This window comes from Chionomys nivalis, chromosome 16 (assembly GCF_950005125.1).
Source record: "Chionomys nivalis chromosome 16, mChiNiv1.1, whole genome shotgun sequence".
In the NCBI taxonomy this organism is placed as follows: Eukaryota; Metazoa; Chordata; class Mammalia; order Rodentia; family Cricetidae; genus Chionomys; species Chionomys nivalis.
This window is the reverse complement of record NC_080101.1, coordinates 34,657,558-34,680,811: the sequence shown is the minus strand read 5'-3', so window position 1 is coordinate 34,680,811 and position 23,254 is coordinate 34,657,558. Positions and strand designations below refer to the sequence as shown.

At 43.2% G+C, this 23,254-nt stretch overlaps 1 protein-coding gene across 2 annotated transcripts in view; it reads left to right on the top strand.

The window, feature by feature from the left end:
* Window positions 1–23,254, top strand: part of Mdn1 (midasin AAA ATPase 1) — a 122,787-nt gene that overhangs the window by 94,582 nt on the left and 4,951 nt on the right. For both annotated transcript variants that reach the window (XM_057790246.1, XM_057790247.1), the window contains 19 exons: window positions 556–1,032; window positions 1,238–1,464; window positions 1,860–2,027; window positions 2,163–2,341; window positions 3,154–3,315; window positions 4,884–5,025; window positions 7,230–7,364; window positions 8,838–9,007; window positions 9,441–9,584; window positions 10,199–10,346; window positions 12,081–12,373; window positions 12,569–12,733; window positions 13,684–13,785; window positions 14,917–15,118; window positions 16,483–16,650; window positions 17,637–17,794; window positions 18,705–18,794; window positions 19,786–19,901; window positions 20,500–20,674. In XM_057790246.1, coding sequence (XP_057646229.1) covers window positions 556–1,032; window positions 1,238–1,464; window positions 1,860–2,027; window positions 2,163–2,341; window positions 3,154–3,315; window positions 4,884–5,025; window positions 7,230–7,364; window positions 8,838–9,007; window positions 9,441–9,584; window positions 10,199–10,346; window positions 12,081–12,373; window positions 12,569–12,733; window positions 13,684–13,785; window positions 14,917–15,118; window positions 16,483–16,650; window positions 17,637–17,794; window positions 18,705–18,794; window positions 19,786–19,901; window positions 20,500–20,674 — 3,421 coding nt within the window. The remainder of the gene's footprint in view (window positions 1–555; window positions 1,033–1,237; window positions 1,465–1,859; window positions 2,028–2,162; window positions 2,342–3,153; window positions 3,316–4,883; window positions 5,026–7,229; window positions 7,365–8,837; window positions 9,008–9,440; window positions 9,585–10,198; window positions 10,347–12,080; window positions 12,374–12,568; window positions 12,734–13,683; window positions 13,786–14,916; window positions 15,119–16,482; window positions 16,651–17,636; window positions 17,795–18,704; window positions 18,795–19,785; window positions 19,902–20,499; window positions 20,675–23,254) is intronic.

Sequence of the window (23,254 nt, the reverse complement as noted above, 5' to 3'; positions counted from 1 at the left end):
TCTCTCAGGCTTCTAGATTTCTTCAATAGAAGCAGATAATTAAAAGATGAGGACATTAGGACCACCGTCAGCATCTGTTGAGTGTATTCTTGGCTTAGAGACAATATTTCTAAACTGTACTCAGTTTAGCTTCTATTTTTTGCTCATTTCATTGGGGCTTATTTAGCAACAAAGAGTAGTACATTTGCAAGGCAGAAAGAGTTGAAGTCACTGCAGTGCTGTGGCTGGTAGGTGGCTGGCAGATAAGGTTCAACTGATAATGGAATGGGTTTTGATGGCTTTCCTGAAAGACTGTAGGACATGTTTAATTTGGGGAGACATTTCAATAGATTTTTACCTGTTTTCACATACTTAGATGACCCCTCCAGCCCGTCTGTGTAATCCTGTTTCCTTCTGGTGAACTGCTCCTCTCCCACTGAACTACATCCCTAGCCCTTCTTAATTACATGAGAAAGCACGCTTTCTCAGAAGCACACAGACAGATTCACTCTTTACAAACAGTCTGGTGGCATGGCCGAAGATTCCATTGTTCTTTCCCCACATTTTCCTGCACAGGAACCTGCTCAGCTGTGTACAGGAGATTGACAGCAGGCTGGCTGGACCCACCGTTTATCCTGTGGCCTTCCCACCCCAGGACAGTGTGCAGCAGTGGACAGAACGACTGCAGCACCTGGCCATGCAGAGCCAGATTCTGGTGGAGCAGCTCTCCTGGCTCTTCCAGTGCTGTCCCGGTGCAGACCCGACTGACGGCCACAGTGATGCTCCAGTGCAGGAGCAGCCTTCTGCCCCTCGCCTGGAGAGAATGGATGCCAAGGGACCAGTATCAGGAGCAAACTTACTTCCCTCTGATCTGAGCTACCCATCCCCAGTACCTACAAGTCAGCTACCATCTGCTTGCCAGATGCGGCGACCAGATCGACTTTGGCAACAGTCAACTGCAAGATTGGCAGAGCTACTGAAAACCATTAAAACTATGAAAACTAGTGTGGACAAAATCAGACAGCAGTCTTGTGAGACCCTCTTTCATACTTGGTAAGTGTATCTCTCTTGCGTATAGAGACTTCAGTCTTGGCTAAAATCATGAAGAAACGTGTGCATGATCCTGTTACTCAGCAAACTTACATGGTGATTTGTGACATCTGACTGTAACCTTTGAGAGACAGCGTGCTTATGTGTTAGAGGAGGGAGAGTAGGTGTTGTAACCCTTCCTCTCAACACTGTGCTATTTCTATTGCAGGGAAGATTTTGAAGTTTGTTCGTCTGGGCTGAGTTGCCTGTCCCAAGTGTCAGCACATTTGCAAAGCCTAGAGTCCTTGTTCATCCCTCCAGAGATAGATGTTGAGCAGACAGACTCACGGATGGCGCTAGTGGAAAGCCTGGAGTATCTAAGAGGAGAAGTTAGTAAGGCCATAGATGACTTCTCTGCCTGGAAAGCACGCCTGTTCGTGTCACACAGGCAAGGAGGTGAGAACTTAGAGCTGTGGTGCTGGGAAATTAATCCAGATTTTTCCTGATGATGTCTTCTGTCCTGATGGAGGTTTGTACCTGAGAGGAGCACAGGCTTACTCATCCATTACTGCTTCCCTTTACCTGAATTAGCCTGAAATGCCTAAGGCCGATAGGCTAGAGAAACTCAGAGTTTCTACTCACCACCAGAACTATTATGTTGTGCTTTGTTTTTGTTTTTTTGATTTTTTTTTTTATGTCATTGAAATAAAATGATGGCTTCATAGGTTTAACAGACAAGGAATCTGCCCTTTTCGTGCTTGACGACCAATAGTAGAGCAGTTTACTTGAAGCCATTTCTCAATGAGTTTGGCTTGAGATTCAGCTTTGCTATATACCGTGTTCCTTACTAGAAAACCATATGTTGGGGGAAAGCTTTGTTGAAGACTTCGCAGAGCAAGTAGAAACTGCCATCCGGGCTGTCCTCTGCACCATCCAGAGCTTAGCAGAAAGAGGCGGGCAGAAAACAGAAGACAGCACCGCTGAAAAGAGACCACAGGAAGAGGACGGTGTGTCTGAAGGTGTGCGAACTAACTTTAGAGTTGATCTGACTTTTAGTTAATGGTTTGTTTCTTTGACTAACTAAAGACAGATGCTAGACATGGACTTCATGAGTAGAGACTTGAAAAGGTTTGTTTTGCTGTTTGTGTTGCTAGAAATGAAAGAAGAGGCAGTCTTTGAGAGACTGCAAGCAGGACATCTAACGAAACTCCTAGAAGACGACTTCTGGGCCAGTGTGAGCACTCTGCACGTCCAGAAAATAATTTCTTCTGTCTCTGAGCTGTTGGAGAGGTTGAAGTCCTACAATGAGGACGGCAGCACAACCAAGCACAAGGTAACCAGCTGCTTTTGGCAGACTACATGCTCCTCAGAGTAGGTAAGGAAAGTGGCCTTCACCTCATTCCGTGGGGAGAGTTCTTAGCAGACCCCAGCACCTAGCCCTCTGCTCTGACAGATGCAGAGCTGCTGGCCATCCAGAACACCCATTGTGTCTGTCACATCCCCATCACGTGCTCCTGGGTATAAGCTATATCAGTAAGGAGCAACTTGTTTTTTATAGGTCATTGTTATTCTTTGTCATTACATCTAGGGCCAACTCTGGTGTGTTAGTAAAATTTATTGATAAATCCTTTTTTAAAAAAATAAAATGCTGGGCTGAAGAGGTGAGGCGTGTAAGTGGTTAATAATGTGCACAGCTCTATCAGAGGACCTGGGTTTGGTTCCCAGCACCCATGTTAGGAGGAGACAGTAATGATAATGCTGTGTGCTGTGTTTTGTAATCCCAGCACTTGGGAAGCTGAAGCAAGAGAATCACTAGGGCTACTTGGTGAGTTCCAAGACATCCTAGACTACAGGGTCAGATCCTGTCTCAAAAATAATAGTAGTAACAGTAGTAATAATGATGATGGTGTTGATGTTGTTAACTAGCTAAAGGGTTGGCTGAAAACATACAGTGAATGTTTATAAATGTGTATAAGGAAAAAGTCTTTGAGCTGGGAGATGAGGTTAAAACACGTGAGACTTATAATGGATGACTTTCAGCACATTCCCAAGTCTTGTGGTACGGCCACTGTCTAATTAGAACATCTCATCTCTCCAGGAGGGAATGTCTCTTCAGCAATGTAATTGGGCATTTGTCCTTCTCAGGTCTTCAGCCAGTCCTGCTGCTTGCTAGTGCGCCTGGTACCCATGCTCTGCAGCTTCTCAGACCTTATCCTCTTCTTCCTGACCCTGTCTCTGGCAACTCACCGGAGCACTGCCAAGCTGCTCTCTGTGCTTGCCCAGATCTTCACAGAACTCGCCCAGAAGGTAAGGACACAGTCAACAAGACAAAACAGCCTACAGAATGGGAAAAGATCTTCACTAACCCCACATCAGACAGAGGTCTGATTTCCAAAATATACGAAGAACTCAAGAAATTGGACACCAAAAGATCACATAATCCAATAAAAAAAAATGGAGTACAGACCTAAACAGAGAACTCTCAACAGAGGAATCTAAAATGGCTGAAAGACACTTTAGGAAATGTTCAACATCCTTAGTCATCAGAGAAATGCAAATCAAAACAACTCTGAGATTCCATCTTATACCTGTAAGAATAGCCAAGATCAAAAACACTGATGACAACTTATGCTGGAGAGGTTGTGGGGAAAGGGGAACACTCATCCATTGCTGGTGGGAATGCAAGCTGGTACAACCCCTTTGGATGTCAGTGTGGCAATTTCTCCGAAAATTAGGAAACAACCTTCCTCAAGACCCAGTAATACCACTTTTGGGTATATATCCCAAGGATGCTCAGTCATGCCACAAGGACATGTGCTCAACTATGTTCATAGCAGCTTTGTTTGTCATAGCCAGAAGATGGAAACAACCTAAATGCCCCTCGACCAAAGAATGGATAAGGAAAATGTGGTACATTTACACAATGGAGTACTACACAGCAGAAAAAAAAAATGACATCTTGAATTTTGCAGGCAAATGGATGGAGCTAGAAAACATTATTTTGAGTGAGGTAACCCAGACATAGAAAGACAATTATCATATGTACTCACTCATAGGTGATTTTTTTAAACATAAAGCAAAGCCAGCCTACAAACCACAATCCCAGAGAACTTAGACAACAATGAGGGCACTAAGAGAGACTTACATAGATCTAATCTACATGGGAAGTAGAAAGTAGAAAAAGACGAGATCTCCTGAGTAAATTGGGAGCATGGGGACCTTGGGGGGAGGGGAGCAGAGAAAAATGTAGAGCTCAATAAAAAAAGAAGTTAGATTATGTGCTTAAGTGTCCAATTCACACAGCTTCTCTGCGTGGTACTGAACATTAATGTAGATTAGAAACAGGGTGAAATTAAATCAATTAAAACATTTGAGACCACAGAAAACTGCTTCATTATAGCAAAGTCGGTATTGTTCATCTTGGATCTCTGATCATTGGCAGCTTTGTTGTTTTTAGTGCATTTTTGTCTTTGGGGTAACCAATAGCGTGTTTTGTTACGTACAGTTTCTGATCGACAGCCATTAGTTTTAGTACTTCTTGACAAGCTTCTTTGCACATGAATCAGTTTTGTTGCTTACTCATAACTGAGCCTGTCTCTTCTCCTCAGTAGATGTGTTCTGCCCTCTCCTATCTGCTCCGGGTCAGTCGTTTGCTCCTAAGTCACCACCTAACTATCCTGATATATTTTGTTCATGTTTTTGTCTTGGCGACTTCACATTACTGTGTGCTAGAGTCCTCTCCAAAGCTAAAATCAACGATGTCAAGCTGTGAAACGGCATGATCCCTGCCAGTTCCAGAAGGAAAGACGGTCAAAGGTCTCTCCTGCATTTCCAGCAGGATTGTAACAGCATTTGCTCAATTTTTTCCCCTTCAGGGCTTTTGCTTACCCAAAGAATTGATGGAAGATTCAGCAGGAGAGGGAGCAATGCAATTCCATGACTACGAGGGAGGTGGGATCGGAGATGGTGAGGGCATGAAGGATGTGAGTGACAAGATAGAAAATGAGGAACAGGTAGGTTCACACTGCTAGCTTAAGATGACTCCTCTACAGTGTCTAGTAAACTTGTTACTAAACCAACAGCCCCAGACTGCTGTGTGTAGTCCTAGTGATACTGGAACGTGGGTGGATCTTGAAATATAAACCTGAAAGTCACAGAACCTTGGCAACTCAGCCACTGGTTATAATTATTACTTTTGGAAGGAACAACCTTGAAAATTGTTTTTAAATGTGGAGTTGCACATGATTTCTACAGAGTATTTGGGGCGTTAAAGGCAATTGGTTTTATTTAATTTTTAAATTACTTTTTATTTATTTTGTAGAGGGGTAGGGTAAGGCATACACGTGAAAAGATCACGGAATAAGTTGTGAAGTTCATGTCTACCGTGTAGATCCCAGAGAGCAAACTCACCAGTCCTAGTAGTAGGAATTTTAAGACTAAAAAATATGGTTATTACAAGTGATTATTAAATCAAACAGTGTTGGCCAATAGTATATTTTGTCTTTTACATTGAAAACCAGGTGTGGCAATATATTCCCTTAACCCTAGCATGTGTGAGGAGGGCTAAGAGGTTCATCCTTACCATATAGTAAGTTTCAGGCCAAGCTGGACTATGAGATCCTATCTTAAAAATAATAATCATAAGACAAGGGAACTTTGTGGGGGTTTTGTGTTTTTAAATTGGGATCAGGAATACTTTTTGAATGCGTGGACATTGTTGTGGTGCTCTGTAGTGTATCTGTCTCATGTATGTGTACCCTACTATTGGCCATTTTAAGTCATCATCTGTAACTTAAAAGAATATGACGTTATTTCTCTTTGCCACTATTCTAATCTAAATCAAATCATAAATTTATATCAAAGATAAAATTACAACTATTTTGAGGCAGGGTCTTGCTTTGTAGCCTTGACTGGCCTGGAGTGCAAATCACCAACCTCTGCCTCCCAGGTGATGGGATTAAGAGCATATGCTATCACTGCCTGGCAGCTTTTTTTTTTTTTTTTTTTTTTTTTTTGTTAAATCAGTCCAAATTATTTTTCTTACTTCAGTTTTTCTGTATTTCTCTAATATAATACAGTCATAAGGCAGATACTTCTCTGAATGGAAATAATTTAAGATTTAAATGATGAGAAACTAATAGAAAAGTACAATTCATTGCAAATATTAAGTTTCAACCTAATATTTTTTAAGTTCAACATGTTTTTTAAGATATTTTTCTTTGTGTATTTGGAGGTTTTGCCTCGTGTATGTATGTGCCCCCAAGGGCCAAAAGATGCCCTTGGGTCAAGTTACAGGGCAATTGTGAACTGCCATATTGGAGCTAGGAATCAAACCCAGGTCCTCTGGAAAAGCATCCAGTTCTCTTTACCTGCTGAGCCATCTTTTTATCTCCAAGTACACTGTTATTTTAGAGATCAAAGTGACAGAAGCAAAGAAAAAGGATGTGGATGATAAGACTGGTTGTGGGGGAGTACTTAGTCTGGATGTTAGGCCAGGCTAATCCTCCCAGTTTCTGGGCATGCTACCACACCTAGCTGGATTGTTTTTTTTCCTTTTCTTTCTGTGACAAAGTCTCTCTATGTAGCCTTGACTGGACTGGAGCTCTTTTTTTTTTTTTTTTTTTTTTTTTTTTTTTTTTTGGTTTTTCGAGACAGGGTTTCTCTGTGGTTTTGGAGGCTGTCCTGGAACTAGCTCTTGTAGATCAGGCTGGTCTTGAACTCACAGAGATCCGCCTTGCCTCTGCCTCCCGAGTGCTGGGATTAAAGGCGTGCGCCACCACCGCCCGGCTCTGGACTGGAGCTCTTGCTAGACAGACTGGGCTAGCCTCAATCTCAGTAAAGATCCACCCATAACTCTGCCCTGGAGAGAGCTGTGATTGAAGACTGAGAGCATCACTCCTGGGAAGAGTTCATACTCTTTAAAATGTCTCTGGAATACTGGTTTTGGTTTGTTGTTTTGCTTTGTTTATTTGTGGTAAAAGCCCAAATAAAATTCTGTTTCCTCTGATCAGAAAAGCAATAAAATAAAGCTTTACTCTAGAAATATAGAGCAAGCCTTCATAAATCACTGCATGTGGCTCTCTTCATCCAGTCCCTGTACTGTGTTCTCTGTCCTGCTGCAGAGTGTTTCACACTCTTCACTTGGGCATTTGTAGTCTAGAACTGACGCACACAGGAAGCACAGCATTGACCAGTGCTCCTACGCTTTTTCCTGAAGGTAGAAGATACATTTCAGAAGGGACAAGAGAAAGACAAGGAGGACCCTAACTCCAAGCCTGATACTAAGGGCGAGGATAATGCCATCGAGATGTCAGAAGACTTTGATGGGAAGACACATGATGGCGAGCTTGAAGAAGGTCTGAGATCCATCGTTTCATTCTGCTTCTTGTAGAATCTCAATAAGGAGGCTGCTGTATTCTGCAGTGAGCTGAAGGCTCATGTAACTGCAGATCACATGAGCACCTGTGTGTGCCTGCTGTGACCATCTCCTGTAAGGCAGAGATCTACAGGTTTGAAGGTTCTCCTTTGAGTGAGTCATGACTTTGATTTTGTTGGATGAAGTGGCTCAGTGGTCTGCAGAGAAATCCAAAAACAACAAGATGAACTGTAACAGCATGGCTCTGAATTTAAGGAGTTTTTTTGTTGGATAAATTTTTAGTGACTTTTTCCTTAAGTATCATAAAAATATTAGAGAGCTAAGGGAAGTGGCTCAGGGAGTAAAAGCACTTGCCTTGGAAGCCCTTTGGACCCTGGGTTCAGACCCAAAACCCAGCATGGATATCTGTAATCCCAACACTCGTAGTGGCAGATGGGAAGCATTCACAAGGAAAGAACCCTACAAGCTGGCAGCAAACTAACCTTACTCAGCAGAAAAATAGACCCTGTCCCAGAAAGTAGAAAACAAAAGCTGACAGCTGTGGTCTTCCTGACCGCCACACACTCACACTCATGAGTGCTCACACACACACACAGTAATAAAGTCAAAGTATGGTAGATGTTTGTTACTAAACTGTAAGAACAAAATAAACACTGTTAAGCCTACCAATGAGCCATTTAATACTAGTGTATTTTTCCTGTTTGTGGCATATAGGCACACACGTAGACCATACTTGGTTCTGCAGTTGGCTTTTGTTTTTTAACATCTTATTAGTATTCCTCGTAGCATTATAAACATGACAATATAATTTTTATAGCATACCATCATCTGCCATGCTTGTGCCATAATCTAGTACTTAGATCTGATTATTGTCAAAAGCAGAGACTTCTAACTTGAAATACAGTGTCTTATTCTAAGCAAAGGTTTTTACAGAAATGAATGCGAATTTATAGTAGAAGAAATGTGTAAATGATTGCTATTGAAGCATAAGAATATACCTATCAGCAAAAGAAGCCAGATGAATAAAGATGAGGGCAAGGAATTTGTCATCTGATGCATAGTTAAATATTTGAACAAACAGTAAAGTATTCAAAGAAAAGATCATGGAATGCAGTGTCTATTCATAAATACAAAAAGTGTCCTCTCCAGCATCAAAACCAGGCATCCTAGCAGCTTCTCCTACTCTTTATTCACACATGAAATGATTTGCAAAACTTGTTAGAAATACTTGGTATCTTCCCATCGTGTTCTATAGAAACAGGAGAAATACTTGGTATCTTCCCATCGTGTTCTATAGAAACAGGAGAAATACTTGGTATCTTCCCATCGTGTTCTATAGAAACAGGAGGTAAATCCTAATGACACTTTGGCCAGGAAGTATCTTTGCCTTTTACACACAGACCTGGATTGGTTGAGGGACCTGACTAACTAAGTTTAGCATGTTCCCTTTCAGAAGAGGATGATGAGAAATCTGATAGTGAGGATGGAGACCTGGATAAGCAGATGGGCAATCTCAATGGAGAGGAAGCTGACAAACTAGATGAGAGACTTTGGGGAGATGATGAGGACGAAGATGAAGATGATGACGGTAAAGCTGAAGAAACAGGACCAGGAATGGATGAGGTAATTAAGAGTCCCCCTCCCAGAGTTCAGACTGCAACTGAGGAGCTGGTCCTTCCATACCCTGCTGTCTACTGCTTTTCCTTTTGTTTCTCTTCTTTTTCTTCCATCTCTTTCCTTCTCTTGTTCACACTGAGAGCTAATAGCAGCCTGTCCTAGTCCTCCCATGTGTTCTTGTGGAGGAAGGAAGCCAGTTCTCCCAGTGCAGCTGCACCCCAGCTCCTAGCTGGGAGTGGCAGGGTGGGTGGATAAGAGTATGGTGTGTCGATCAGACCCACTCCACCGTATTCTTGCTGCTGTGAGGGCTATCTGCCCATCGTGAATAGTGTCCAGTCATGTCTGGGTTGGGCCTAACAGCAGAAGTCATCTGTATCTTAGGGCCAGTCCGTCTAGAAGCAGTTTCTTGGATGTATGACAGTTTTCTTTTTTCATTTAGGAAGATTCTGAGCTTGTTGCTAAAGATGATAACTTGGATGCTGGGAATTTGAACAAACATAAAAAACATCAAGATGAGAAAGAAGAATCAGAACCTGAAGACATTGAAGAAGGCCAAGAGAAAATTAATGAGCAGATTGATGAGGTAGTGAACATTTAGAAGTGTTTCAGTCTCCTGACTCAAGACTGCAGTTCTTTGCATGTCTTACAACATTTTTTTTCCTTCCTATTCATTGCTTCCTTTTTGCATGCTTCATGGAAGAGTATGCATCAGAGGCAAGCATGGTAGCATGCACTCTTGTAATCTTAGTGTTCCTGAGGCTGAGGCAGGAGGACTTTGAGTTCCCATCCATCTTGGGCTGCATAGTTGGGGAGGAAGGTTGCAGCATTTTGTAAATGTATCTTGTTTGTTTGTTTTCGAGACAGGGTGTCTCAATGTAGCCTTGGGTGTTGCAGACGAGGCTGGCCTCGAACTCACAGAAATCCACCTGCCTCTGCCTCCCAAGTCCTGGGATTAAAGGTGTGTACCAGCACCGCTCGGCCTTGTGAATGTATCTTTACTGTTGGTTTTTGCTAATGTTAAGTTTTGGGTTTTAATATAACAGAGTCTATATAGAAGATGAAATTTGAAGTTCTAACATGAAAGACTGAAAAATACTATTAAATGACTAAAGTGTGCTAGTAATTAAGAAAGAAATCGTGGTCTTTGGTTTTGTAAAGAATTTTTGCTCTCCCTGTTCTCTTTCTGCTGTCTCAAAGAGGGAATATGATGAGAATGAGGTGGACCCCTACCATGGCAAGCAGGACAAGTTGCCAGAACCTGAGGCCCTAGACCTTCCGGATGACTTGAAACTTGACAGTGAGGACAAAACTGGTGGGGAGGACACAGACAGTGAGGAAGCAGAAGGTATGTCTTCCAGGGCGCCCATAGCTAGAAGTCTGTGGCACTGGGCAGCACTGATTCCTTTTTGGCCAGTGGCGTGACAGGGTCAGAAATGCTGTTTTGCTAGCTCCATTCCAATTTGAGTAAACCTATCATACATAGACCAGCACACCTCTTTCTCTTCGGTTGCCCCTTCCCCTCCTACCGTTTGAATTGCATTGACCGATGGTGTTTTCTCGCTACTCCTCTTTCTTCAGAGCCACCACTGCGCCATCTCGTGGGTCAGTGTGTACACTGTGCAGGTTGAGTCTACCAGGCCTTTTGTGCAGCTCTTCTAGAGGAATGAGGGTTTCAGCTACTGGCTTCGATGTCTCCATCTTAAAATAGGAAGTCGTGATAATGGAGAATGAGAGCGAATAAGAATAAGCCTAGGAAAGTCTCACATACTGTGGCAGTAACCTGGAGCTTCTGCTAACCAATTCAGGCGTAGGGATTCCGCTAAGGGTAACAGGTGGGAACTCATTCGTGCTGATCCCTCACAGAAGGACGCTAAGTAGTTTCCCTGATTTAACTGAGTTACGTACCTAGGAAAGCTAAGTTTTATAATTTTTAGATATGTTGAGACAAAAAATGTTACAAAGAATGATTAAGACCATTTATATAAAAATCTTAATTTGGAATTTGACTTTATTTTGGTTTTTCAGGACGGCTTTCTCTGTAACAGTCCTGGGTGTACTGGAACTTGTGTTGTATACCAGGCTGGTCTCAAAAATCACTGAGGTTCGCCTGCCTCTGTCTCCTAAATGCTGGAATTGAAGGCGTGCACCGCCGCCACCCAGCTTGGAATCAGGCTTTAATCCCAAGTGCCAACAACCAAGCACACATAAAATTATGATTAAAACTACTAAGGGTATAGTATGTTATCCTTCTTAAAATACCCATTTTATTTAGAATCTTTTAGACCTGTGTATATGAACCAAAAGACAGTTGTGTTAGACAGTTACTGGCTAATAGCTTTCTGAAGTATCTAAAATATAGGGAAACACTTATAAGTAAAATTTGGGACCTCAGGGAAATGCTTGCTCTGCTAGCATGAGAAGCTAAGTTAAGCTCCACACCCATGTGTATTTGCCTGCTTACATCCCTGTACCACGTGGGTGCCTGGTGCCAGAAGACATTGGACATCTGGAACTGCAGTTAAAAAGGTGGTGAACTACTCGTAGGTGCTGGAAACTTACCTCCATTCTCTGGGAGCCATTTCTCCAGTCCCTCCTCAAATAATACTTTAAGCTTTGTTGTCCATAGTTCTCTCTTGCAGATACTTAGCTCTGTTACAGAGTAGCAACTGTTGTAGGCAATGAACAATAAATGGGATAAACACATCCCTAGGCCTTGAACAATAACGCAAACACATAAATAGAATGTATTTGGCTGTGTTCCCAGAAAACGTCACAGACAGAAATATAGGGAACTATTTGTCCTGTGGGCTATAGCTTGCCAATGCTTGGCTTAAAAAATAAGACGAAAACATTTTTATATGTGTATTTTGTGTATACTAGTATTTTTGTCCACATGCATGTCTGCACACCAGAAGATGGCATTGCATCCCATGAGGCTACAGTTATAGACAGTTGTGAGTCATCATGTGGGTGCTGGGAACTGAACCCAACACATCTGAAATGTGGGCAGTGTTCTCTTTTATCTAACTACCTCCCACGTTTAGAAATCATGAGTTTTAAAAATTGTTGTTTCTGTCAGAAGAGAATCCTTTGGATATCAAAGAAAAAGCAGAAGATATGGAAGAAACAAACCATGAAACTGAAGAGCCCGAGGCCGATGGGAATGAAGGTGACAGTCCACAAGAACCTGAGGAAGGCCCTGGAGAAGGTGAGGAGAGTATGGATACAGGAGCTGCTGAGCACGACAGAGATACAGCTAGCCATGCAGAAGAGCACTCTGAGGAGGAGAAGGCAGAGGAGGAGGACAGGGCTGCCACTGATAGAGGTGAAGAAAACGGTGCCAACCCTGCTGACCAAGGTCTCCAGCCCCAGGTACTGTGGGATATGGAACTTTTCTTGTATTAAAAGTAGTAGAAGAGACATGTCATTTCCAGCAGAATCTTGTAAGCTATTTCTTCATTACTACAGAGTCTGCTCCATACAGCATCTCCCCTGCTGTTTAGCAAGGAGTAGGGCATCTGCTTCCTGGTAGGCCATCCCCAGAGCTTATGTGTTTTTCCTCTGCAGAAGGAGGAAGAGGAAGGGGAGAAGTCTGGTGGTGAAGAGGAAGTCCCAGAGGCCACAGAGAGAAAGGAGCACGCCTCCTGCGGACAGACTAGTGTGGACAGTGTGCAGAGTGTAGAGGCTGTGGAGCTAGCGGGGGCTGCACCAGAGAAGGAACAGGGCAAAGAGGTGAGACCCCGTCCCCAGTGTCGGTCTGTCTGAAACCATGTTCTCTTCGGCAGGTTGATGTATATGGTTTCTGTTGTCTTTTGTTATTGTTGATGTCTAAAGAATCGTCTCCCATTCTGGCCTTTTCGTGTATTCTTCTCAGGACACACACAAGAATGTGTGCTGCAGACTGTGTTTGAGCGATGTGCTTACTTTAAAATGGTCACTAGACTTACAGTTCTGCGGATGCTTTAGTTTTGTGTTACTTTTCAAAAAACTCCCCAAGAAGAGAAAGGTCAAATTTGGACTTCACGTAGAACCCTGTGCATCTAATGGTATTTTGAGTTTCCCCTGTTGTTCAGTAGGCTTCTAAATGTTCTGGTTTTATAAGGAAACTATTCCGTCTTGGCCTAGTGGTAATATGTTCTAAGGGCAGCACCTCAGATGGCTGGTGCTGGTGCTGTGGGAAGAAGGAATATCACTGAATTGCTCCTTCGCTGCTTCAGGCCCAGCCCCTCACCAGCAGCAGCAGTATTCATCATTCCACCACTATTCATTGAGCACTCATTAGGTGCTGAACATGTTCATCAGTCAGAGCTCAAAGAAATAGATGCTATTGTTCTGTTTTCTCCATCTTTGAGGAAAATAAGCCTTGGTAAAATTCAGTGACAGCCCCTGGGTATATAACTGGTTGATGATTGAGCCTGGTCTGTCTGGCCTTTGGAATAAGACCTTACGCTCCTATAGACAAGGAACAATCAGCAAAGCCAGGGCCCTGGATTTATTTCAGTTTTGTGTTGCTATCCACAAGCAGGGCTTCTGTTAGGGGTGGAATTCTGCATCAAGAAGGCACACAGGGGAGTTACCCCCTGAGACTAGTGGGCACTGAGAAAAGCTGGATCTATTGCAACATGGCAGCCATTGCTTTAATAGCTTCTCCCCCTCCTCCTTTTCTGATTTGTGTTTCTTAGGAACATGGGACTGGAGCTGCAGATGCAAAGCAGGCAGAAGGACATGAATCCAACTTGATTGCACGTTTGGCCTCCCAGCGACAGACCAACAAAAATACACAGGTTTCTATCATTCTTTGGTTAAATTTAGATGGAAGGCAGGTAAGAAAAGTGAAGAGGTTTAAAGCCAAGGAGAATGGCACGGGGTTTTGATCCTACTTCATGTTCTGGCTTTGTGGGAGCCTAGACAGTTTGGATGTTCACCTTCCTAGATCTGGATGGAGGGGGGAGGACCTTGGACTTTCCACAGGGCAGGGAACCCTGACTGCTCTTGGGACTGGAGAGGGAGGAGAAGAAGAGGGGGGGAGGGGGGGAGGGAAATGGGAGGCGGGGAGGAAGCGGGAAATTTTTTTTTTTTAATAAAAAAAATGTTGGGGCTAGAGAAATATCTTAGCAATTGAGCATTTACTAGAGGACCCAGGTTCTGTCCCAGCACCTACGTAACATGGCAGTTGACAGCTGTCTGTAACTCCAGTTCTGACCTCCATGAGCTCTGCATACACATGAACACACATACTGACTGTTGAACAACCAACAACATACGACCACATTTCTAGCCTTGGCTCGTTTACCAGACCTAATAATTGGCAGTCTTAGAGAGAAGACCCCGACCAGGTTTTTCCAGTGGCCGCTGCTCCTGCTCTAGACTCAAGAGCTGTGTACAGCACCAACAAACTAGGCTTACTCTTGACATTGCCCATGGTTTTTCAGACTTAACAGTCTTTAAAATATATTCATGCCCATGAGATTACTATACTCAAAAAGCAAACCAACAGTCTCCTAAAAGCCTGTATGCTGTTCTGTCCCTAAACCACCGAGGGGACCTTTCACATAGAGTCAGTGCTACCAGTTTCACTTGTACACATGATACGTGTGGATGTTTCTTTGCTTTCTTAGCTTTGTTAGTTATATCATAGATCCAGTCATGGTGGTATATACCTTATATCCAGCATTTGGGAGGCAGAAGCAAGGGAATCAGGAGTTTAAAGGTTATCTTAGCTGCATAGCAAATCCAAGGCCAGTCTGAGCTTCAGAGTGGGTGGAGGGGAGCCAAAACACAAAACTTTAGTGAGGTGTATTGAATTCACTGTTGTGTGGCTATCCCTGATTAACCTCCTCCCTGGGGATGAGTATTGGTTGTTTTGAGGTTTTGCCATTGCAGACAAGGTTCTGATGATCTCATTAATCCTGCAGAGTTTTAAGAGGAAACCTGGGCAGGCTGACAATGAACGCTCCATGGGTGACCACAGTGAGCATGTGCATAAGAGGCTGAGGACTGTGGATACAGACAGGAACCCTGAGCAGGGCCTGGCCCAGCCCCAGGCTCAGGTGGAAGATTCAGACACGTTTGAACATATTAAGCAAGGCAGCGATGCATACGACGCACAGACTTACGGTATGGTGCTGGGAATACTCTGCTTTTGCTCACAAAGCGATCTCTGACATTACACAGTATGGCTGACTGTACATGCCAGGCAAAGTAGAAAAGGGGGAAAGACTTTTTAAACTGTTTTCTCTCAGTACAATATTTGTGTAAGGCAGAAATACAACTTGTTTCTGGTACTAAAATAACCATAGCCTGGGGTACCCCCTGTCCTCACAGACAGCTGGCCGCATGCTATAATCCTGGTGCTGACTTTGATTTCTTTGCATTGAACATTCTTGAATGTCCTTGAACGGTGACCAGCTATAATAGAAACTGGAAGGAGAAAGTCAGTGGCCAGTCACCCCAGTTCCTGTCTTTCACTCCTCTCTTGTGAAGTGAACAGAAATGATTATAATGCTTCTTGTCTCTTATTGTATTTGGAACAACAAAAGAGAAAGTTGATCACTGTATATATGGTTGGTCCAGATCCTTCCGCAGCCTGGAGCCTGGGCTTGTTTATTCCTCACTGTAGGCAGTGTCTCATAGCCTCTCATAAGGCAAGACTCCACTTTGGGGCTCTACATAGATCCAGTGGGGATCCAGTGTATAAACATCGGATGACTTGAAGTGATGGGCAATGAGTAGTGAATGGGACCCGAGCTCTGGTTGTTAACTCAGTTGGTAAGAGTGCTTCCCTAATGTGCCCAAAACCCTGGATTTGATTCCCAGCACTACATAAAGCTAAGTGGGCTGACTACTTCCCCATCACTTCAAAGCATTACAAGTTCAAGGACATCCTTGGCTACATAGCAGACTTGTGGCCAGCCTGTGCTATGTGAAATCCTTTGTTGTAGGAGAGAAAGACAGAGACTGAATCAAGCCTAGTCTAGTCATAGTCTTGGGAAGAATATACTCAGCTTTTGCTCTATGTCAGAGACATTGGAATTGTTGGTTATAGAATTTCTCAAATCTCTGGGAGCCATGAGGTTTTCAAATTGAACTTGTCCAAGATTAAAATGCTGAGATTCTTTCTGTGCCCTGTTTTATATTTGTCTACTTACAAGTTTCCAGTAGCTGCTCCAAAGTCATGTGCTCACACGCCACACTGTTTTCTGTTTACATCAGTAAAAACCCAGATAAATGCCTGTTTCTCTTGTTATGTGTATGTATGCATACTATTTCTGTATCTTCTCTAGGAGGTAGACAATGGGCAGTTACATCAGTAGGACAGTGGGAGCTGTTCAGGCCCAAAAAAGTGTCTGGGTCCCATGGTTGGTCAGTGGCAGAACCAGTGTTAGTAGAACTTGAAAGCCAGAAGTGACAGACTGCAATCCATTCAGCATTGTTTACTCTGCAAATAAAGTAAGTTTTCTCCCTCCGTGCATTGTTGGCAGATGTGGCCAGTACTGAACAGCAGCAGACGACAAAGGACGCTAGACAGGATCAGGAGGAGGAGGAAGCAGAAGATATCCTCATGGATATAGAAGAGGAGCTGCTCAGAGCAGAGGACACAGAGCAGCTGAAGCCAGAGGCAGTGAAGTCAGACCCTGCTGCGGCCTCTGGTGAGCCCTGAGGAGGGAGGAGACTGGAAAGCCCCAAGGCTGTCTAGTTCTTGCACTGTAGTGAAATCTGCTCTTTGTTCTTTCCTATTCTAATCTCTGATTTTGGTGAAAATAATTCGCCTATCATAATCTATTTGAGATACAAAAGATGGTCTTGCAGAATATCCATAATCAGGTGAAACAGAATTTCTGAGAAATTCATGTGTGTTTTTTTTAAACATATATGGAAAAACAGTAGAAGTCTGTCTACTGAAGTTGCATAAAATGTTCTTGATCATTAATTATAGAGATTGTTTTTTAATTACATTAAGGTACAAGCAACCAAAAAAAAAAAAAAAAAGCCGGGCGATGGTGACGCCCGCCTTTAATCCCAGCACTCGGGAGGCAGAGGCAGGTGGATCTCTGTGAGTTCGAGACCAGCCTGGTCTACAAGAGCTAGTTCCAGGACAGGCTCCAAAACCACAGAGAAACCCTGTCTCGAAAAACCCAAAAAAAAAAAAAAAAAAAAAAAAGGTACAAGCATAGAGGAAGGAAAAATATTAAAGAAATAAAATGAGGAAATGTATATGAAAAGATTTCATGGCTGACCAAATTCTGTTACAAGGCAGTTTGCTATTTTGGCCTTTGAAATAGGATTCCATGATATAGCCAGGCTGGCCTAGCACTCACAGTCTTCCTGGGTATTCCAGTGCTGACAATACAGGCCTGCACCACCACATACACAGGTCATGTGCTGGCTGTGCACACTCTTTAAAAATAAATAGCTTCCACCAGTATAATAAATAAAAATCCTAAAGGATGTAGCAGATTTAAGGGTTTTTCTTCTGCCTCGTTCCTGTTGGCTGTGACAACAGAGACTACAGGGCGTAAGCAATCAACACGGAGCAGAGATAGGTTGAAATTGTTGAGTGAGGGCAGGCAGTCGTGAAAGAGCAGTCTTACCTAAATAACGTGATAAATGAAACTATATCTTTCTATGAATACAGACTCTCATGAGATGGATATGGACACTCAGACAGTTAAAACGAAAGAAGACCAAGACCCAAGAACAAGCACATCTCACCAGGAGACAGAGAAACCAGAAAGAAGCCGGGACTCAACCATTCATACACTTCGTCAGTTCCTTGTGGATCCAGTTTTCCAAGTACTGAACTCACAACTCTGTTAATTTTTAGTTTAAGTTACTTAGAACTTCTATGGAATAGCCCTTTGTTTGGAATATCAATTCTTATCAAAACTGTTAAGAGGACTTTTGATGTGACAGCAATCTTTTAGTAAATACATACATCCTTTGTTAAACTATGAAGTCATTCCAGACTCATCCAGTGTGTGGCGCTGGTTTTTAGCATTGGCTGTTAGGGTGGCAGTATTAGGAGCCATGAGGACAGCTAACAACCCATGACATTGTGTAACAGTAACTTTACTTTCTGTATAGGAAGGTGCAGAGGTGGTCAGTGGGAGCCAGAGGACAAGCTCGGGTGTCCTCCTTCATCGCTGTCCACTTTTCCCTTTTTGAAATTGGTGTCTCTGACTGGCCTGGAATTTTTCAAATAGGCTCAGGAGGCTAAGCAGCCAGCTCCAGGGATTCATCTATCTCTACCTCCTAGGGTTGATATTATGTATCAGCGTGCCTGGCTTCTTTTTGCATGGGTTCTGAGGCTAGAATCCAGGTCATGCCTGCAAGACATGTGTTTAACTAACTTAACCATCTCTCCATCCGCATGAGGAGCCTTGTAGCTGATCCTTCCCCATAGTAATCTGAAGAAAAACCCTGATGTCATCTGGTCTCCACATGTACATGTGATGTGCGTCTGTGTACACATAAGAAGTCTCGGTTTGTTTTGTTTGACTAGGCTGTATTTTAAATGATGAAAGTTTCACTCATCCATGTGGTCTTGCAAACAGGAAGTGGAATCATTTGATTGCCCCCTTAAATTTGCCTAAGTTGTGAGTTCAGACATACCTGCAACAAGGTCACACCGTAGAAAGACAGACAGTGATAAGATGTTGATTACAGCCTGGGCCACCACTTACCAGTAGCTTTTCCTTCTTAGCCCCTTTTAAAAGATGTCAGTGAGCTGAGACAGGAGATGGAGCGACAGCTGGAGACCTGGCAGGCTCATGACTATGGGGATGCAGAAGAGGTAAGTCAGAGCTTTCTTTCCACAAAATCATTTGCCTGAGTTTTTAAAATACAACTTAGTAGGTTCTTTTTTTTCTTTGTTGTTTTTTTTTGTTTGTTTTTTGGGGTTTTTTTGGTTTTTCGAGACAGGGTTTCTTTCTCTGTGGTTTTGGAGCCTGTCCTGGAACTAGCTCTTGTAGACCAGGCTGGTCTCGAACTCACAGAGATCTGCCTGCCTCTGCCTCCCAAGTGCTGGGATTAAAGGCGTGCGCCACTACTGCCCGGCCTCAGTAGGTTCTTGACTCCAGTTACATTGTAAAAGGGAGAGACCAGTAGAAAGTATAGTCAGAATCTAATTTAAGCCTGTGTATCCACTGTTTGTGCCTGCTTTGCCACTAGATCTATAGTCTCATTAAAGCAGACATATGTATTTGGTTCCTTTAACTTGCGTTCCTGGCTTTGTAAAGGAAGCTAGGTCATGCTTGTGGTCTTGCAGATCTTCTCGATCTTTGCTGCTATGAAGTGTCTTTTATTTAATGGTTTAACCTCTAAATATAGAGGTGCGTGTGCAAACCTCTTTTCTGTGTATATCATCTTTCGTCCTACCCGTGTATATCATGTGTTCTGCCGGTGTGTCCGTGGATCGGTGCTGCTGGGGGGATTGGTATTTGTTGTCGCTTTCCCTCTGAAAACTGGTGAGAGAGCTCAGCGTGGCTGCATCAGCCTCACCCAGAGTTCCTCATTCACACATGCCACTGTGCAGGGCGTGCAGGTCCTGTTCTTCAGGTGACAGGAGGAAAGTGTTGATTTGTTTGTGAGTTCCCATTAACTGGCCTATTGCATCCTTTTTCTTGGAACTGTAGGTTATCGGTTTGGGGGCAAGGGAACATTTTTATTTAGTTAGTTGAATTGCTGCTTGCTGAGAAAGGCTTTAAAGTGCTTTTGCCAAAAAAGTTCATGCAAGTTCTTTTCTGCTTCAACAGTCTAATAATAATTCTGTTTTGCTGTCCTAGGAGAAGGCTGCAGCTGAGATGTGGCAGAGTTACCTAGTCTTAACTGCATCTCTATCACAACAGCTGTGCGAGCAGCTTCGTCTGCTGTTAGAGCCCACACAAGCAGCCAAGCTGAGGTAAGTCTTTCCCTCTTAAGGCCCTTAGAGGTCAGTGTCAACCAGTTCAGTTGCTCAGGACTGACCATTTATAACACTGCCACTTCTGCTATCTGGGCACCAATATGGTGTTCGATACTGCTACTGTCCCCTGTCAGCTGCACGTAGTAACCCTGTGTGTGTGCTCTTCTGTGGGGAAGAAGTATATGCAGGAAGGCAGTTATATTACTGCTGTGTGGGAACAGCCTTAGATGCAGTGCTGTTCCCTGTGCTGGTGTGGTGTGACTCAGCCAGGACTAGGGCCGCAAAGATGTGGTCAAAGTCGTGGTCTAGACAGGAAAGAGAAGTATATAGATAGGACTTTGATTTGAAATACAGAAAATTATATTTTCTAATGTTATAAAATGTGTCTTAGCTTTTCTGGAAAAACTTAGTTACTGCAGTCAGATCTTGGACCAGGGCTCTAGCTGGCGGTCGGAAGACTAGCCTGCAGTCTTCAGTGAATGGTAGCACCTTTGCCCGAGGACTAGTTACTTGACACTCTAGTTTTAAGTTATTACTAACGTGATTTTTGTCTTAAATCTGAGGCATGGGACTGTGTTCATCTTTCCTGTAACAGGGGGGACTATCGCACGGGCAAGCGGCTGAACATGCGGAAGATCATTCCGTACATTGCCAGTCAGTTTCGGAAAGACAGGATCTGGCTTCGAAGGACCAAGCCCAGCAAACGGCAGTATCAGATTTGTTTGGCTATTGATGATTCTTCCAGCATGGTAGACAACCACACTAAGCAGGTGAGAAGGAGAGTGAAATCCAAACCATGCTGCCCAGGCTGTCCAATGTATCTGGAGAGTAGGCAGAGAGGATGTGGTGACTGAGTGTAGGATGGTGTGTGCTTTTAAGGCCTGAGGGGCAATTCCATGATGGCACAAATATTTTGATCCTTACTGTTTTTTATACTGAACAGTGTTTATTTTCTATAAAATGCAAAAATTAAACTGTTTTATTAAACTGTTTTGATTGCATATCACATGGTTTCTGAAACCATTGTCTGGTTTCTAGGGGATGTTTTTTTGTTTGGGGGTTTTTTTACAGTGATGTTATATTATCTAGCATAAGCCAACAACTAACCTAAAATATGGGTGCTTTCCTAGAAAATCTTAGTAAGTACCCTCTTTTCGGGGTCCAGCCCCAACATAAATTATCAAGGGAATAATTGAGACACAGTTTACACAGCAGTATCAGAAGGGCGTCCCAGGGTTTATTTAAATCCTGAAGATCGCCCGCGTTTATTCTCAAAACAGCTTTCATCTCCCAAGGGAAACTGAGGGGGAAGTTTATTAGCATTTTGCTTTCAGGGTAGCAGGCCTAAAGTCATGTCCGCAGCTCTGTCACTAGCTTGGAATTAACCCCTCTTTTCCAGTCTGACCCCATAATTACAAAGAAGGAGCAGGACAACATCAGCATATCCTGACCTCAGGAGACAGCCAGTCTGAAAGTGCTTTTAGCACCTCGGCTGCTCTTGTGGCTTGAGAGCCTGTCAGTACAGTGCAGAAATATGTGGCCGATAGGATGTTACCCCACACCCTCTGAGTCTGGTCCCCATCCCACCTCACCATAACTTGGGACAGCTTATCAGTTTTATACTTTCTGGAAAAAATTGAGGATTATAACAGTCCCTACCTCAGTGATAAAGATTAAATGTGTATTTAAAAGTACTCAGTGTAATGCATTTTTAACTAATTTGTTGTAAAACTGTGCTGTCGTTCATGTGGGTGGTGATAAGATTTCTCATTTTTGCTTTTTAGTTTTCTCACAGTTCTGTGTGGGCTTTATATCTAGGCTCTGTGTTGGTTGACTTAGGAATATAGAAGATAAAAGAATTTTTTAAGATAATTCTGACCCAGAAATTGAAAAGTAAAGAAATGAAGGAGGGTTTGTTTTTAAAACTAAGTCTGTGTTCCCTCCATTCATTTCCTTGTCCTTTATCTGTAGACTACTTACAGACTTGATTAAAGACAGACACTTGATCAGAGGAATGCAAGCCTTAACCGTTTCATTTACAAAAGCTAATTAGCTATATTGGCCAGTTTATCATCTGTCATGTCTTTTTAAAGTTCTGTCTGTCTGTGTATAAAACTTTGTAATTGAGTGTTTTGAATTTGAAATCTCTTTGCATTTGCTGCAGATGAAGACAACGAGCTATTAAATGTTAAAATGGGCAGTATCCAAAGAAGGAAGAGGGTTAGCCATCCTTAGCTCTTCTACCTCCCACAGTCTAAGAAGAGAGGCATTGGTGGGCACTGATGTGGAAGTGTGGCCATCGTGTGCTCTCACACCTGAGCTGCATGGGAGTGCAGGAGGGAGTGCAGTGAAGACACAGAAGTGCTCAGTGGGTGCCCAAGAAGACTATTCTTTTTTTTTTTTTTTGTTTTTTTTTTTTTTTTGTTTTTCGAGACAGGGTTTCTCTGTAGCTTTGGAGCCTGTCCTGGAACTAGTTCTTGTAGACCAGGCTGGCCTCGAACTCACAGAGATCCGCCTGCCTCTGCCTCCCGGGTGCTGGGATTAAAGGCGTGCGCCACCACCGCCCGGCAAGACTATTCTTTTTAACTTACTCACACCTGAAATTTAGAACCCACAAATTGGCAGCCTTAAAGCATTTCCTCCAAGCAATTATGAGTGCCCCTCCCCATTTTTGAGATAGGGTTTCTTTGTGTAACAGCTCTGGCTGTCCTAGAACTAGTTTTGTAGACCAGGTTAGCCTAAAACCCAGATATTCACCTGCCTGTGCCCCCGCCCCCAATGATGATGATTAAAGTCGTGCACCACTTCCACCTCCCAGCTTTTGTAACCATTTTTAAATAAATAAAAATTTTCTTATGCTTTATTTCATGGCGAGCTAGCTAGACTTTTACTTTCTTTATATAGGCAGGAATATTATTTCCAAAATATAAACCATTTTGTTTCAAGGGATTTTAGTTTATCTGGCTGACTTGATACTTAGAGCTTCTTTGGGCCTAGCTTTAAACTGCATAGGGTCTTGGAGCAGTGAAGCACAATTTTCCCCCTCCCATTCAGGTGGAAAGGAAGAAATGTAAATAGGAAATTTTGAGGGTCTTCAGATGACTTCGAAAAATACAAGATGCCTCCCTTTTCAGTTCCGTCTTCAGAACCCACTCTTCCGCAGCGTCCCGAGGTGTGGCGTCACACTCCAGGGGCTTGGCAGGGCTCATTTTCTCTGCCAGTTAAAGAATTAAGAGGCAGGAAAAATCTCAGGGGCAACAGATGGCAGCAGAGAAATCTCAGGCATCACATACAAAACCAGCAGTTGAGGGACGGTGTTCCCTGGGCAGACACACAGAAAAAGACCCTCT